The 18,519-nt window shown below is 43.6% G+C and overlaps 1 protein-coding gene across 2 annotated transcripts in view; it reads right to left on the bottom strand.

The window, feature by feature from the left end:
- Nucleotides 1-3,747, bottom strand: part of RASGRP1 (RAS guanyl releasing protein 1) — a 43,704-nt gene extending 39,957 nt beyond the window's left edge. For both annotated transcript variants that reach the window (XR_013841593.1, XM_079986887.1), the window contains exon 1: nt 3,338-3,747. Coding sequence is in view for 1 of the 2 variants with exons in the window: in XM_079986887.1 (XP_079843013.1) it covers nt 3,338-3,372 (35 nt within the window). In the remaining variant the exon portion in view is untranslated. The remainder of the gene's footprint in view (nt 1-3,337) is intronic.
- Between the last annotated feature and the right edge of the window lie 14,772 nt (nt 3,748-18,519).

Below are 18,519 nucleotides of genomic sequence, written 5' to 3' on the forward strand. Positions count from 1 at the left end.
TAAAAAGTAAGGGGAAATGTGTGTGCGTCTTATGGAGCGAATGCAGGCTGTGCAGCTATCCCAGAAGCCAGAACAACAGGATGGATTGCTGCTTTCACTGCGCAGCGATCCCTCTTGCTGTTCTGGCTTCTGAGATTCAGAATATTTTTTTTTCTTGTTTTCCTCCTCCAAAAACTAGGTGCGTCTTGTGCTCTGGTGCGTCTTATAGAGCGAAAAATACGGTACATTGCAGTCAGACTGTAGACCCCTAAGTCACTTCAATTGTCCCTGGACATTAACTGCGCAGGGTCAAAAAATAAAATTGACTAGGTCTGAATAAAGGGATTGTCTTCAGTAAATTATACCCGTTACATTGTACTGAATGCTATGAATCTTGAAAAGTTCCTGCCCTGGAGGAAGTGTATCATAAGTCGTCGTGAGCATGCTCCAGCTATAAAGCCACAACCAGCACAGTGGGGTAAGGGACTGTCATCTGCCCTGACTTTTTAATGTACCTGAAGAGAACAGCTGACTCAAACAGACCTGCTTGAAACATCAAGCCTGACAAGTGGTTGAGACTTCCTGCTCACTATTCTGGAGGAAGTGTGTAACTGGGGCCTTGTAATCATGCCCTAGGCTGGAGTTTATAGTCACAAACACAGGAGAGACAAGGGTCTGTCAGTTTGACTTGAGTAGTATGGACAGTCTTCCCTTTTCTGCCTCTGAATTAACCTGTTATGGAAGAGTAGGTTTGACAAGAGCGAGCTCTGGGATATGGTGACTCTTTTTATCCTGTACTATTATTGTATTAATTAGTTGTGACTCATTCTTCTCTTGGTTTCTGATGGTTCTAGGGTGGGTATATCTGAATCGTTTATTATATTGGCTGCTAGAGTGAAAAAATAAATGTGTATTTTTTGCTAAAACAAAGATTGCTGTATTCATGAATTTTGCACTGATATTTAGTTGAACTGTTATTTTCTGAAATACTGAACTGAAGGTCTGTTTCAAGTTTCTTGTAGCATTTTATTGTTAGATGGTGTTTCATGTTGTTTGCCTGTTGTGCTAGCATCTTTGAACTTCCTTTTGGAGAAAACAGCAGGGTCAAATGTATTATCATGCTATAAAGCTCTGATTGGTGATCTCTTTATTGAGGCAGATTTCTGCAATGTAATACACTGGGGCATCAGCAGCAATACTATGCACATATCTGTAACACACATTTTATAAGTGCAAGAGTTTTGTTAAACATACTTAATGTTCATTCTGCCCTTCATAATGAGCTAGTGGTCAGATTTTCCATGCTGCATACAGGTGACCACAAATCTGAAACCAGGCTCCTGGCAAGCATGACTATCAGTCTTCCTAAAAATACTTAGCCTCTTTTAGCATCTCACAAAAAGGTCAGATGGTGTTAGACCCAGTGCTTTTTCTTTTTTTGGAAAAAAGGTGCCAGTACTCACCATGAAGTTGTTACAGTAAGTGCCATACTTTTAACATTTGAATAAATAAGGTGTCTGTACTGTGTACCCTTGAGTACCCTCTGAAAAAAAGCACTGACCATTTCCACACAGCACAAAATTATGCCTTTCAGCCTTTCTAGTGCTATGTGTGCCACCTGTTAAGAATATTAATAGTGAGACAGAACCACAGAAATCAAATCTATATTCTCATCAATGCAGGTCTCACATTTATATTACAGACAATTGCAGAAACACCACTAAAGCTCAATATACAATGCTAAACAGTGGACTAACATTACTAACGTGAGCTACAGGGAGCCTTGGGCTCACACTTCTGGAACAGCTGCAAGGAAGCAGTAGGAAGCTTTGGTTCATTCTTGTAATACCAAACTATGGTTTAATGTTATGCCTGAACACAGCCAAGGTGTGTAGATCCACCCTCAAGAGAGGGAGGGGTAAAGAACATGCAAGGATGGAGGTTTGTCCCCAGTATCTTACTTCTGTGTAATTCGGAAAGGGTTTGTCTATATTTTTTGTAATTCATTTTACTGTACTACAAATTCCCTTTGCAAAAATTATGTGGTCCTACAACAAATCTGCTTCTGAATGCAGCAAGCAGCAGCAGCAAGCATTTTTTAAAACAACAACAACAGGGTGGTAGAAAAATTACCGTATTTTTTGCTCTATAAGACTCACTTTTTCCCTCCTAAAAAGTAAGGGGAAATGTGTGTGCGTCTTATGGAGCGAATGCAGGCTGTGCAGCTATCCCAGAAGCCAGAACAGCAAGAGGGATTGCTGCTTTCACTGCGCAGCGATCCCTCTTGCTGTTCTGGCTTCTGAGATTCAGAATATTTTTTTTCTTGTTTTCCTCTTCCAAAAACTAGGTGCGTCTTGTGGTCTGGTGCGTCTTATAGAGCAAAAAATACAGTAGCTCACAATATTTATTTGTAAGAAGTTTTGGGGACCCTGCACAATTTGTGTGGTGGCAGGGAGCGATTTCTCCCTGTGTTCCTTGGGGGAAGGATTCAGGCTCTGAGACAGCTTGCCAATGTTGCTCCCCCTGCCCCGCCAAATCTGACTTCACAACTATGCCCTGGGATTGCACTTGAAGACTAGGGGGAACTTCCACGACTTCTTTCCCCCATGCTCCCCACTAAGGAAACCACTGGGGGACAGATTGGTGCCACCTTGTTCGTTCCGCTGACATATTGAAATGTTGTTCATGACGGAAAAGCACTGTCATGCGCTGCCCATGGTCAATACCTGTTTTGGGAGGGAAGCACTTTGACTCTGCCCACCCAATATTTTCCTGCAAAAGTCGGCTACTCTTTTACTAAAGGTCAACGCCTAAACTTTGGACCACCAGCCCCCTGGACACCCACTGCAGAATCATGAGCGGGATCGAATTATATTAAAGCCTTACTTGTCGGTTCCATATTTATTAGTGAAAACGAAAGTGAGCCCTTGACTTAAGCCTCCTGATGCTCTGCTCATTTGGGTACATAGAAACAGAGGGGCACATTTTTTGGCTAGGTTAAAGGAGCAACCTTATACAAAACCAGATGGTCCTCCTTCTACTTTTCTAACTGAAGTGTGTGGTTTTTTTTTAATGCTTCCCTCAGCTCACTCACCACCATCCATAGGTAGGTAGGTAGGTAGGTAGGTAGGTAGATAGATTTAAACTCCATGCACCCCTCGTCCCCAAGCTGAAAAAGTTCGAGGCTTCCCCGCCTTGCCAAGCGTCTTTGTTCCCCGCTGCCCACCGTGTGGATGGAAGAAGATGCCCGTCGGGAAAAAAACAAAAGGAGGGAAGCCGGGACTCAGACGAGACGCGCGCCGGCCGCTGAGGGGAGAGAAGGAGCGAAGCAGCTCGAGGTATCTCTACGGACACTTACAGGGTCGGGCTCCTCCTGCTCTTGGTGGTCTCCATGTCTGCGCCGACCTCAGCCCTCCCGCCGGGTCGCCTCGAGGCTCCCTCGGAGCGCCGCGCGCGCAGAGCTCAGCGCCGACTGGCCGCGCGCGCATTGCTGCCCGTCTCCTCCGGCGCCCTCGTGCCGCCCAGGCGGGCGGGGAAGCTCGAACTTTTGCGCTCGCCCAGCAGCGGAGCCGAAGAGAGCCTGGAGCCCGGAGCCGGAGGGGAAGGGAGGGGCGGGGCCGGGGCTAAGCAGAACTTCTCCCCCCTCCCTTCCTCCCTCCGGCTCGAGGAAGTGGTGCTCCGAGGCCGTGGCGAGGCTTGGGAAGCTGGTCATGCGCGCGCGAGGGTTGGCTAGACCAGGGCTGCTCAACGCCCGTTCCTTCCTCGCCCGCGAGGGACCTCCTTTCTGGGGCAGCAGTCGACTTCGAGCGGGACCGGCGCCCTTTATTTGTTATATCTTATTGCTCATATGGGGAGACCCTCAGCCTTTCGAAAGCGGCGTCACGTGGCGGAGAGGGTCAGCGGAGAAAGGTCTCTCCCCTCCTGGGGGGGGGGTGCGAGGGAGGGAGGGGACGCTGCGCCGGTTGAATTTCTGCCTGTCGTGTAGCGCTTACCCGAACCGTTTTGCTGGGAAGAAAAGGCGCCTCGCGGAGCGGTCCTGTCCCACGTTTGCACTGGTTTCAGTGGGATTTCATAGGACTGCCGGGCCGTGCTCTTTGCTTAAGAGTAGCCTCACTGGCAGGCTCCTATACGGGAGATTTCCCCCAGGTAAAGGGTTTGGAAGACTGAAATCGGACTTTCACATTTCTTTGCTCCAAACGGCCGAAAGCGAGAGTCACATCTTAGCTCTTTCTGTCTATATACTTAGTTACAGGTAGGTAGCCGTGTTGGTCTGCTGTAGCTACTGGAAGGATTTTTTTATTTTGTTTTGTCTATATACTTGATATTGATTGTCAGTAATAGTGTCATTGGCGGGGGCGGGGAGATTGTCCGCATCGTTATGGGCATCGCTAGTGCCTTAAAAATCAATACAAAATGAGAGCTTTGTGGCTTCTTAAAGCCTAGCCAACTTATTGCACATTTTGGGGATTATAGTTTATTTCATCAGATGCATGAAGTGTTACCCGGAGTTGAAAGGTGTATGGGGTCAAAAGCAAAAAGGACAGTATGACAATTCTGTGTAGTTGGAAATAAGAAAAAATCACAACAGTGATGATTGGTCATAACAGAATCATCCCAGTTTTGTCATGTTAATTTAATTCAGCGGCTCCCAAACTTTTTAAGGCTGCTGCCCCTTTGGTTCCATAAACTCATCCCCAGGGCATGCTACCCTATAAAAAGCAATATTCAGAGTAGTGGTTTGCACAACCCACTTAGGAAGATAATAACATAATAAAATTCAGAACAGTAACAATTAATACGCATATGGGAATCGAACCAGCAACCTTGGCATTACGAGCATCACACTCTAACCAACAGAGCTATCCAGCTTCTGTTCAGGGTTTATTCTATTCCTATTCTTACATGAAATCTTGTGTTGCAATAAATCTTCATGGTTCCAAAAGACTCACTTGTACTCCTGGCTCTGCACTGGCTCTTTGCTCATGCCAGGAAGAGTGAGGCCGAGAGGAAAAACTATAGTTCAATGGCAAAGCACATGTTTGCATTCAGATCCCAGGCTCAGTCCCTGGCATCTCCAGGTATAAGAGGGAAGGCCAGTGTGTGAAATCCAGTCAGACAACCTGTTTATCAATTTCTTCACAGAGAAATAGACAGCATTGGCTTTTTAAATGAGCATTCATTAGGATTTGGTTTGTAAAGCATGGACCACTTATAAACACCATCTCCAACCCTCAAAAGATTCCATCAACGATGTCTCTGAAAAATTATACACATCACTTGGAAAAATAGGCAAACTAATACCAGTGTACTGGAAGAAGCAAAGATCACCAGTGTTGAAGCAATGATTCTTCAACATCAATTTCGTTGGACTGGTTGTTTGGATGCCCTGATTATTGTTGTTTGGATGCCCTGATTATCGTCTTCCAAAGCATCTACTCTATTATGAACTGTAAAATGGAAAGCATAATGCTGGTGGTCAACAAAAGAGGTTTAAAGACTCTCTCAAGGCAAATCTAAAAAATGTAATATAAACACTGACAATTGGGAAACGCTGGCCTGCAAGTGCTTCAACTGGAGAACAACCTTTACCAAAGGTGTCATGAAATTTAAGATGCTTCAACTCAGGATGAAAGGGAGAAATGGGCTAAGAGGAAGGCACGTTTGGCAAACTCTCACCGTGATCATCTCCCATCCGGAAACCTATGTCCCCACTGTGAAAGGATGTGTGGATCCAGAATTGGCCTCCACAGTCACTTATGGACTCTCTGTTAAGACCAGGTTCATAGAAGACAATCTTACTCGGCTATGAGTGATCACCAAAGAAGAAGACATACTGATTAGTTTGCAGAGTGGTTAGAAGATGTTGCCTATTTAATGATTTTGTGAGGTGGTTTTCTTCTGTTATCTTCATTGCATAAAGTCCTATCTTTGAAGAGGGTTTGTTGTGAATGACCCCCACCCCATCAACTATAATTGTGCAACCTAAATTCCAATCCATGCTTCAGAGAAAGAGAGCAGCTCAAATCTCTGCTTTGTAATAACGCAACAATGCAGACCCTTAGCTTTATCTTGCAATGTAAGTACTTGTAGCAGGTCTCTGAAAGGACCAATACAACCACTTTTACAAACACAGTAAGTAAACTTAATTCCTTACAATGCAAGATTAAGCCCCACACACAAACACAAAACCCCCATACTGTGTCTCTGGAAAAGGGAAGAGAAGAAAAAAAGATTGACACTGTGGACTTTTCATTAAGAACTCATAACTCAGACGTGGAGCTGAGCACATAGTGGTATTTATTTATCTGTAAGAGGTTTTTATCTACCACTTTTCAGGGGAGATTACAAAGTGGTTTACATAATAAGATTAAAATAATGAGTATTCATAAAAATTACTTTATGCAATAAAACAAAATAAAACCAGAAAAGCAAATGGGGGAAAACCCTTTATTGAAATGCTGGGTTTTTGTCATGCTTGGTTCTCACACTAGGTTCCCTCTTTTCCCTGTAGAGACAGTTGGGGGAGTAAAGGGCCACCGTAGCTGGAACACACTGGTGTTTCTGCTGCTGCTTCCATCTTCTCAGACTCGGAACAATATGGGACTTCAGAAGCCTCCTGCGGTGGCAGTTGCAGGAGGAAAGGAACATCTCGGCTGGAGCACTGGGAGCTAAATGGAAGAAGCTCAACAAGCTGTTATAGTATATGTTTAACTGATTCATGCCCCTGGGGTGAACAGTAAATGTGATTGGCTGTTTGTAGTCCACTCAGCCCAGACGTTCCCATGGGAGGGCACAGAACTCATCATGCCATCTGATGTCACATTCTGTTAATTATTGAGATCTGTTTCACCACCAGCGTTTTCAATCGCTGAAGTGCAAAATGTGGAAGTAAAATTCCAGAGTTGTTTACCTACCAACATTTTAAAACTGCAGGGGCATATTAGTCCCACCAAACAAAAAATTCCTCACTTCCTGTCTTACTCAGCACGCCTTTTGTGACCGACATGTTGAAATTCCCCTTCTTGACTCATGCTGAACAATCAGGTGTTTTAACTTGGATTACAGTATCCATTAAACATAAAAATATCAAGATGCTTCCTACTGTCACAGTGCTGAACAGTAGATTTGGCTTATTTTCTGCTCTATGTTTTGTCTTCCTCTAGTTGCCAGGCATTGTGGGGTGTAAAGCGGTTCATCCTGTTTCCCTCTCTGCACCACTTTGTTAGTATTATTTTTGGCAGCTTCCTCTGCTAAGTAGTTTTAACTATGGAGCCAGAAATATAGAATAAAATAAAAGCAAGAGAGAGCCCATGTGACTTAACTTTCAAGGACTATGCTTTGATATTTTATTGCATTGCAGTTAATATGTTGTGAGTTGCATTGTTGCAACTGTGATCTAAAATTGAAAATTAATAAAAACATTTTCAAAGAGACGGAGAGAGCGAGTGCCAATGTGGTGTAGGGTATCAGATTAGGCGCTGGGAGACCAGAGTTCAAATCCCCACTCAGGCACAATCTCGCAGCCTAACCTACCTCACAGGGTTGTTGTGGAGTTTAAATGAGGAGGGTCAGGACCATGTATGCCCATTTGAGCTCCTTAGAGGAATGCAAATGTAATACTAATAACTGAAAATAATTATTATAATGTCGAGAGGGATAACTGGAAGTTATTTGGTCCAACTTCCTGCTCACTGCACAATCTGCTGGATGTTCTACAGAACCCCTGACAGATGGTCAACCAGACTCTGCTTAAATGCCATCAGCAAAGATAGACATCTTTATGCCTTCAGTACGCCAGTATAAAATAATTTACAATAGTACTTGATGTCTCATCACTGAACAAAATGTGCAGAACCAAGCTGCAGAAGTGTTGAAAACATAATTCAAAAAATGACTCAAAATTGCTTAAGGCTCAGTCCTGTGTTCCTTGTGAGGTGCCCTGGGGGCCATAGGAGTTTGTGGCCTCCCTCTCTTTGTAGAGCAGAAGTTGCACCTGTTGAGGTCTCCTTTTTGCAGATGCTGAAATATACCCTCTGCCATCAAAGGTTTGGTGTTGAGAACCAAAAGAAAGTGCCCTGGGGACTCATTCTCTCAACACACACTGGAACTGGAGCGTGGAGGGGGGAGGCGGGATTACAATAATAAATAAGTAAGCAAGCCAAAGGAAGAGAGGGGAAACACACAGCTTCCACTGAGATTTTGGGGTTTGGTGGCTCCACCACCACAACCACCCCTTTTGGTGCTCTCACCCTGCGAGGTTGCTTTTTTACTAAATATGATCTTGACCCAAGACCAGCCTGAGACCTTTTGGTTCCTGAAGCAGGTTTGCCACCAATGCTCCCGCCCCGAGCATGCTGCCTGAGGCAGGTCACTCCAGGTTACCTCTCCAGTGTGCCTGCTATGCTAGAGCAGCAAGCTAGCTTAAGGGCTATAGGGCAGACCACATGGTAAACTTTCTAGTCACTTTCCACCCCTCAAATTTGCTGTCTGAGGCAGCTGCCTCACTCTGCCTCTTGGTAGGGCAGGCCCTGTCTTGATGATGATGATGATGATAATTTAGATTATTATTGACTACAGTAGCTCTGAAGGATTAAGTAAAAATCACTTTCCCTTTATTGTTAAAATGTTTATTGCCTATATTATTAGGTAGTTTGTTCCAATTAAAAAAAACTCTTGACAATGGAAGTAGATCTCGCCATCTCAGTCGCTGTATTTACATTTAAAATTTCTAAATTCAGGAAACAGAAATTAGTTACCCATAGGGATATCTTTTGGCACAGCATACAGGGATGATAAACAGAGTGTTGTTTTAACCTTTTCAAAATGCTTTCAAAGCTTGCTGTTGTGAGATGCTGATGAGGAAGTCTTTGAAGATAAAAATAGCTGAATGAAAGACAAGCCTTTAACAGCTTCTCCTCCTGCCCTCCCCCAAGCTAAATTTAGTTTTATTCAGTCTTTACAAGGCAACTCATTTCTTGTGGGCACATAGCAACATCAGTAACACCATGGCACAGTAAACGTTGTAAGAGTGCTTCATTTTTAAAGTAGAGTTCAAAAATCTGTCTGGGATTCAGTAGTGTCAACATAATACATTAAATTCTATGCAATACTATGGAAATACACAATTGTCTTCTAAGATAAGAAATTGTTTTACTTTTTTTTGCCCATAATTGAAATACAACTGACTTGCCCCCCTTAACATCCCAAGAGAATTTCCTTATCGTAAAAAGTCTTATATTTTGGGACAGCGGGTTTGTTGCACATGACATCCCAATCAACTAAAATTGTACACCCTGAATTTGCTGGAATACAACTGAATCCCATGCAAAGAGAGTGACAGTCTAGACTCTAGATGCACGCAACTGATTATTTATTTATTATTAAATTTGTATACCGCCCTATTCTCACAGATCTCAGGGAGGTTCACAACAAACTTGCATGCAAGTGCATTTAATGCAACAATCTAGCATCCAAGCGCATTTAATGCAGCTGATGGTCAGGATCGCAATGGCTGCACCATCTTAGAGAAGATCTGCACTCTTCATGGTTCATGCACAGAAATACGAGATATCCTTGCCAAAGAGGGAAACATCTGGATTTCTACAACAAATCAGGGGAGGGAAAGAGAGAAACTGTGCTTAGATGTCTTAATTTTCTTGGGCTGTTTGATTTCCTCTCCCCATTAAAAATTAAGAAAGACGGAGAGCAAATGCATCAGCGAGAAAAGCAGCTCACATTTAACAGCTGCTGTTGCCCCAGGTGATCTAAGGAAGAAGTCACTGTTGACTGCCCTCTGCATGCAGAAAATTACCCTGCCAGCTGGCGAGGAAAACGAGAAAAGAGGCATGCTGGGACCAAGCCCATAGGTAGGAAACCAGCAAGCAGGAAGTAGGAATGCTGGGCCTCAAAAATTATATAAAGGTAAAAGGTAAAGGTACCCCTGCCCGTATGGGCCAGTCTTGACAGACTCTGGGGTTGTGCGCCCATCTCACTCAAGAGGCCGGGGGCCAGCGCTGTCCGGAGACACTTCCGGGTCACGTGGCCAGCGTGACAAAGCTGCATCTGGCGAGCCAGCGCAGCACACGGAAACGCCGTTTACCTTCCCACCAGTAAGTGGTCCCTATTTATCTACTTGCACCCGGGGGTGCTTTCGAACTGCTAGGTTGGCAGGCGCTGGGACCAAGCAGCGGGAGCGCACCCCGCCGCGGGGATTCGAACCGCCGACCTTTCGATCGGCAAGCCCTAGGCGCTGAGGCTTTTACCCACAGCGCCACCCGCGTCCCTCAAAAATTATATACATTATTTTAAATGGTAAAATCTTTCGAGTATGTTTTTTTTATCTAAGAAGAGGAATTAATGTGTCTCTCCCCCCCCCCCCACTGAAGCAACTATAACAGTTTACTGCATTCCCCTTGGACCAGAAAACTCAGATGAGGGTGGATTAGAACCCTGGTATTTCCAGTTCCATTCCAGCCCTACTAGATCACACGTTCAAAAACACAATTTTGCATTCATCTAAGACAAATGAATGTAGCTCTGGGAGGCGAGCCAGGTTTTTTTTGACCCAGGTGAAACTTCCAGAGGGGTGCCATTGAGGATCCCAACCTATGTGTGAACAAATTGGGTATATGACCTGGGTGAAGTAAAGCCAAGTTTTGCCCTGTAGAAAACACAGAGGAGTGTGATTTTATGTCCATATCCTGGCTGCCCCCCTTCTGAGTTACAAGTTTGTGGAGGACAAAGGAAACACTTGCTTTCTATTACCACAAATGTGGTGTTTGCTCCCAGTTGTCAAGACTCATTCCTTAAATAAACCTTGCCTTGCTGATGTGAACTGATTTCCTGCATCCACCCTGGTTCCAAGCTGCTTCCTAGCCTGATTGGCCCAGCAAAAGAAAGCAGCCCCTGAGAAAACATAGACGATCTGTAACATAGACGATCATGACGATCTGTAATTGTTTTGAAACTTTGTAGCACCCTGCTTGTGGTTAACGCTTAGCTGGAATGAAATATTCAACGCAGCAATAGAGAAATTAAAATAATAATTTATTTGTCAGACAAATAAATGAGAGGCACAGTGGTATATGGTTACCAAGCTCTGGCCTGGCCTCCTGCCATTCTGGCCAGCACTTATATTTCCTTAATCCAGCCCCCTTGCTCCTCCTGTGGCTGCCTCTGTCCAATCAGCCTGGTTGAAATTCCTATTGGCTGTTTGCTAGAATCAATCACAAAAGATACACCCATTTCCTCTTGTCCTTTTATGGGAAACAAAAAGATATATATTCTTCTATCTATAAATGACAAATAAGTAGTAATATATCTTACATGTGTCTCAACAAGGAACCTTAATTACCAGCTCACCTCGCCCTATTGCCCTCCAAAACAAATGGTTTAATCTTAAATTTTTATCTTAAACAGATGTCAAGGATCTTGAGCTCACATCATCATTGAAAGATCTCCTTCTCTTGAAGGTCTTTAAACAGATAACCATATGTGTGCTCTAATGATGTTTCCTGCTTGGCAGGGGGGGCTGGGCTGGTGGCTGATGGCCCCTGTGATCTCTTCCAACTATATGAAATAAGAATCTAGCATAAGGATTTAACATTTCTTAGCTTCTAATTCCTTTGCATAATTACATTTAAGCCAATATATTTAATACATAACATAGATAGCTTTTTAGAAGAATAAACCTTTTCAAAGTAAAAAAGGAAGGAACAGTTTCCAGCCTCAAAATAAGATAGAAAGAAAACCTCTTCTCCAGCCAAGCCAGTTGCCTTTTTCACTGCTCTTGACCTTTCAACCTTAGGAAAATATGGCTCAAGTTTAATGGGAGGCACATGGTTTTATTTTACTATTTACCCACTCTTAATTATGTTTATCTCTTTTTTTATCTTCTGTAATATGTAGGGTCAGTGTAACCTTGGCTGTCAGCCTGTAATTCCCTTTGACTTTGAGAATTGTTTTCTGCTATAAATCAGGGGGCCCCCTTGTCCAGGAGAATAAACATCTTGCCAAGGTTCTTAGGCAGCTGGTCTTCTGCCTGGCATGAACATTTGAAAATCTTTAAGCTCATTTTAAAATACAGGCCCTGATCAAGCCTTTATAAAAATGGAGGCTATGATTAGATGCCTCAACTTCTGTATTAAATTGTTCCCCCCCCCCCCCGGCAATCCTATACTCCTGTTATGCTCTCTTGGGGTCCACAGAATTTGGCACAAGCCCTTCTATCTTGGCAGAACACAGGGGAAAACTGACGTTGGAACACCTCAGGTGTGTCAGGAGAACATCCAAAAAGGTTTAGAATTGTGAGCAGCCCAGGGGAGCAGCAGACTCTGAACATATCCTATATTCCTCCAAAACAAGGCCTAAGCCAGGCATAGGCAAACTCTGGCCCTCCAGATGTTTGGGACTATAGTTCCCATCATCCCTGACTGCTGGTCCTGTTAGCTAGGGATGATGGGAATTGTAGTCCCAAACATCTGGAGGGCCTATGCCTGGCCTAAGCAATGATGCAACTTTGCACCAGCCCCAGACCTAGAGCAATAATGTTCCCATGCATTGACATAAAGGAAAAGGGGGGAAATAGACAGTGCTGCCACTAACAGCCAGCCAGGGTGGCTCAGTGATTAGAATGTTGGAACAGAAGCTGGGAGAACCAGGGTTCAAGGGGGTGACATTGCGCAGTCAAAACTGCAGCCCAAGCTAGCTCATGGGCTTGTGATGAGGGTCAAATGTGGAAGATGAGACTCATACACTCTCCAACTTGAGCTCCTTGCAGGAAAGGTGGGATAGAAATGCAATAATAAGTAGAATAAAAGAAAACAGCATAGGAAATGCTCAGCATGCAATCACACCCTTGTTGTTGTTTAGTCGTTTAGTCGTGTCCGACTCTTCGTGACCCCATGGACCAGAGCACGCCAGGCACTCCTGTCTTCCACTGCCTCCCGCAGTTTGGTCAAACTCATGCTGGTAGCTTCGAGAACACCATCCAACCATCTCGTCCTCTGCCGTCCCCTTTTCCTTGTGCCCTCCATCTTTCCCAACATCAGGGTCTTTTCCAGGGAGTATTGGAGCCTCAGCTTCACGATCTGACCTTCCAGTGAGCACTCAGGGCTGATTTCCTTAAGAATAGAGAGGTTTGATCTTCTTGCAGTCCATGGGACTCTCAAGAGTCTCCTCCAGCACCATAATTCAAATGCATCAATTCTTCAGCGATCAGCCTTCTTTATGGTCCAGCTCTCACTTCCATACATCACTAGTGGGAAAACCATAGCTTTAACTATACTGGCCTTTGTTGGCAAGGTGATGTCTCTTTTTTTTAAGATGCTGTCTAGGTTTGTCATTGCTTTAATCACACCCTACCACCCAGGATATTAAACCAGGGAGACCACAACTTGGATGGAAGGATGTGGTGCATGGGGTTATATCTCTTGGGCCTCAGGTTGCATACACTTAGAGCATACAAGGGGATACTCTGGTGAAGGGAAAGGGGCAGGGACCATACCACTGAATAACATTAAAAAAACAACCCCTGGACCTGACAGTTTTGTGTCTCCTTTCCAACTCTTATGAGTAGGATGGTTGAATTTTGAAAAGAGATTCATATAAAAGCTCCCTTTGAAATTGTTGCGTTGAGACGTTAAGAACCCAGAAGTGTCACTGAACAAAAATAACCTGGTGCTCTGTTAGGTGTTCATTTGCACATGTGGTTTTCCTTTCCCTCTAACTTTCCCTATTTCTCCAGTCTCTTGAAAAACTTCTAAGTGAGTGGGTGTCTGCCTACTCCTGTGGAGTGACTAATAGGTTAAAAAGTCCTCTTTTGTTTCCTTGATGAAGAAAACAAATTGAACCTAATGGAATCAAGAAACAAGGTATGTGGTTGGAGATTCAGGTGGTAAGCAGGTTGACTATTGTTTTAGAAGGTTGTAGTGGTAGCAGAAGACTGCCAATAAACAAGCCAACATTAGTCATTTTTCCTGACTGGAAGAAATTCAAATTGCTTCTGTCAGGTTGTCTGTATTTGCAGCTGTCCCTATATAGAAGGGATTGTCTCCAGAATCTGGTCTGTTAGCTGAAAATATTTGATGTGCCATATGTGTGTGTGTGTGTGTGTGTGTGTGTGTGTGTGTGTACACACATATATATTTCAGCCTTGTTTTCCAGGTCTCTAGGTGTTTAAAGATCTGACTGGAATAGGGAATGTACTCAGGCTCAGGTTGTACATATGTGTAAGTAAACCATATATCATTAAGTCTCCATGGTCCCTCATTCCCAAAAGGAAACACAAAACCTGGATAAGCACCTAAAAACCCTGGAATATCTTACTGCTGAGAGATTAGGACGGCATGTAACAATACTTTCTGAAACCACAGAACTACATTAGGGGTGTACAAGTGGGTCATTTAATTTTACTAAAACTTTTGCCTAAAGTTTTAACTCAATAATTTCCTATGAAGGATTGCTGTGCCATGCATTAAAATTCACAACGTCCCACTGTATTTTTAATTTTTTTTACAATGACTCATACACTTAACGTTTCAACAACACTCTGGTTGCTAGGGTACGTGTAATCAGTGTGACATCTAAAAGTTCCTGTTAAAAAGAGTTTTAGGTTTTGGAATATAAGGAACAAAGCTTCACATTTATTACCTTCATAAATACCCCCTCTTAGTATTTAATTATGTAAATCAGCTTGACATTTTAAAAGTCTTCAAAGAAAATTGATCTTTAGAGTTCACAGTCTCCATCTGATAACTATATGATATACTCTTTCCATTTTTGTGAATGATCTCCTGCCATCTTTCACTTGCAATATGGAAGTTCCCTTGCTGATTTCTTGGGACTTTATCTCTCTTCTTCTGTTTAACTTCACCACAGGGCAAAAAAAAACAGACAATAATCATGTTTCTTGCCTGCAAAAAAGACTTTTCAAGGAGTACAGGCAGCTGGGGCAAAATGCAACCCAGGTACAACACTCCTCGGTTCCAGTGATTTCAAAAGGAGGGTGCTAAACTCCACTATTAAATTAATAGGATTGTAACATTGGCTGGATTGTACCTTTGACATTCTGAGTAGTGTTTCATAGTCCAATGGAAAGTGCAGTTTATTACTTTTTAAGCCCTAAATCAATGGTCCTCAACATTTTTCATTCTGGGGGCATGTACACCCCCTCCCCACTCGGAAACATAAAATAAAACACAGACCAAAAAAGTAGGCAACACTTCCCAAATAAATAAAAGAAAAAATGGTAGAAACCAACAGATTCCCCCCCCCCAAAGCTTGCAGAGCACCCCCACTTGGAACCCAGAAGCATTCTAAGGGAAAGTCAGGTAAGAGGGTGGGGTGGTTGCATCCCTGCATTTTGTTTCCAGCTAGTCCAGCTCCAATTATGGTAACAAAACAAAAAAATAAAAATACTAGGGGCAGGGGATCTGGGTGGTCACAAAGCAGGGAGGTGTCTCCATGACACACAGTGCCCTCAGTGTCACAATGGGGACCCCAATCTCTAAAACATTAAGACCAGAATGCTTGCCTTCCACTTGAGCTTTTCCGCTGTAACATGTATTTGTTGGAGGATGTGGCGTTTGCCCATTCGTTTAGAAAATGTCTGTACAGGGGAGAGAGAAAGGGTTAAAATGTAGACCAATAGGAAAGCCGGAGGTGGAGCCTACCTGTTTATAAAAGGGCTTAGCCCAAGCTTTGAGTTAGTTGGTGGTGGTTAGTTGTTTGTGGTTAGTTGTTTGGTTGTTTGGTTGGGAAAGGCAGTTGGAAATAGAGAGACAGTTAGTGCAGTGGGTTCTTGTGTGAGGGGAGGTAGAAGAGATAGAGACAGGATAAAATAAGACTAAGAAGGTAAAGAATAACAACATTTGGAATGCAGTTAAAGTTTGTTTGTGTTTGAAATAATCTTTGTTAACTTGAGAACCTGACTGGGACTAAGTGATTTACCGGGGACTGTGGGTTAAACCACAGAGCCTAGGACTTGCCAATCAGAAGGTCAGCGGTTCGAATCCCCACGGTTCAAATCCCCGGGTGAGCTCCCGTTGCTTGGTCCCTGCTCCTGCCAACCTAGCAGTTTGAAAGCATGTCAAAGTGCAAGTAGATAAATAGGTACCGCTCTGGTGGGAAGGTAAACAGCATTTCCATGCGCTGCTCTGGTTCGCCAGAAGCAGCTTAGTCATGCTGGCCACATGACCCGGAAGCTGTACGCCGGCTCCCTTGGCCAATAAAGCGAGATGAGCACCGCAACCCCAGAGTCGGTCACGACTGGACCTAATGGTCAGGGGTCCCTTTACCTTTACCTTTACCTGGTTGGTGGCAGCAGATTAGTGGTGTACGGGTCAATAGTCCATGAGACGACCAGGGGCTCCGTACAAACGCCACAGAGGGTCTTATCATTATTTTACCAGTCACCACCATCAAAAGAGGGCTTTCTCCAGGGTTCATTCAGTACTTTATCCGTTGCTGGGCACCATGTTCTCTGCAATTTGTCTGCAGAATGGTGAGAGCCCTGGAGACCAAGTTATACGAGGAAAGATCAGAGGAACGAAGTATATTTTAGCCAGGAGAAGAGGTTATTAAGAGGGAATATGATGCTGTCATTTTCAAAGGGATGCCACATAGAGGTGATGAAGCACATTTGTTTTCAATGATTCTAGAGAGCAGGGCCCAAACCAATGGAGTCAAAATACAAGAAAGGGAGCTTCAGCTAAACATTAGGAAGAATCCCTGATACTGTAGTATGAACTGTCAAGAAGGTAGTGGGCTCTTTTTCACCAGAGGTTTTTGAGTAGAGGCTGGATGGCCACAGATCAGCATCTGCAACAGATGGGTCTAGATGTCCTTTGAGGTCTCTCCCAAATTTTATGATCCTGGGAAATCTGCTTTGCCCACTTCCGGTGAGCTTTTCATTGCCATTAAAAAAAACCCCTCATGTCATTTCAAAAAGCTTATGGACTTAGCTGAGTTTTGTATTGGCTACGATCTGTCCATTAAACTTTGATTAGTTTAATGTTAAGTAAACGTCCAGTGCGCTTCCAACACCATAAGTCTTATCTCAGCAGAGAATTTCGTGCAGCGGCTGAAGGAGGCAGGAGAGTCAGTACCTTTTATAAATGAAGAATCCTGGAGCAAGCACTTTGGAACTCAGGGAAAAACTTTATTCACAAAAGCAAAAAAAACCCTGGCGATAAAGCACACATGCTTTTATCTCCAGCATAAAGAAAACTTTACTCTAAACTTAACTCATATCAGCAAACATGCCCATGGCCACAAACTGAGTCTGCGAGTCAGGTCAAGGGGGGAAGAGAGAGAGAAACACGGGTGAACTGACTATTTATACAAACCAACTCACATTCCTGGATGCTTAATGACTTTCAGCTGCTCAGTGATTAGAGTGACTTGTTACCTCTTAACGCTTTAGTACCAACACGATCCCCTAACTTTGTGTTTGCTGCTGATGCTATTTATTGCTTTCATACATTAATTAATGTTGTTGGTTGTAAGCCACTTTGGGCATTGCAATGCAACAGAAAGTGTATCTATAACCAGTGGTGTAGCGTGGGTTGTCAGCACCCGGGGCAAGGCAAGTAATTTGTGCCCCCTAACCTGGTAGGGGCAGAGAGCTGCGAGTGCGAGTGTGCCCCCCCAGATGTTGCGGCCGGTGCGGCCGGCCCCCCCTGCACCCCCCACGCTACGCCACTGTCTATAACTATTTTTAATAAATAACATAATAAATAAATGTTATTTTCTTGAGGAAATGCATGCGGAGTTGCACAGTATTGAATGTACTTCAGGAAATTGCATCCCTTAATTAAAATAATATGTGTTACAAAGTCTGTCCTACCCAAGCATTTTAAAGTAGTTATTATTTAAAGTATTAGATTTTAATGGTTTGTCATTGATTGGTTGGCTGTGAGTTTTGACATATACATAGAAAAAATGGGCAGCTTCAGAGAGAATTTCAAAGAGAAATTACAGGGCATTTCTCAGGTCTCTAATGTAAGATCAGCAAGAAAGTCAGAACTGATTCAATCAGTAGAAAGACAAAAGGGGTCCGATGCACTGGAACCATTTCAAAATTACTAAGACAAAAAATGCCAGCTCCCTAAGAGTGCTATAGAGATCTGTGCTTTTAATAGACAAGTAAAATCAGGAGGTTATACGAGACCATCTAAGCGTCACATCCAGAGCCATTCTTGGCTTTCTCACTCAATCTTCATCCACATAAATATAGGAGTAACTTGAGATGTGTCCAGCAGAAGAAGGACTTGCATTTAGCTGAGCAAACACAATTGAACTGTCTAATTAGATTATATTGCTATTAAAGTAATATCTCTGAACCACATTACAGTGGTACCTCGGGTTACATATGCTTCAGGTTACATACGCTTCAGGTTACAGACTCCGCTAACCCAGAAATAGTACCTCAAGTTAAGAACTTTGCTTCAGGATGAGAACAGAAATCGTGCTCCAGCGGTGCGGCGGCAGCAGGAGGCCCCATTAGCTAAAGTGGTGCTTCAGGTTAAGAACAGTTTCAGG

Source organism: Podarcis cretensis, assembly GCF_951804945.1.
Source record: "Podarcis cretensis genome assembly, chromosome: 1".
Lineage (NCBI taxonomy): Eukaryota > Metazoa > Chordata > Lepidosauria > Squamata > Lacertidae > Podarcis > Podarcis cretensis.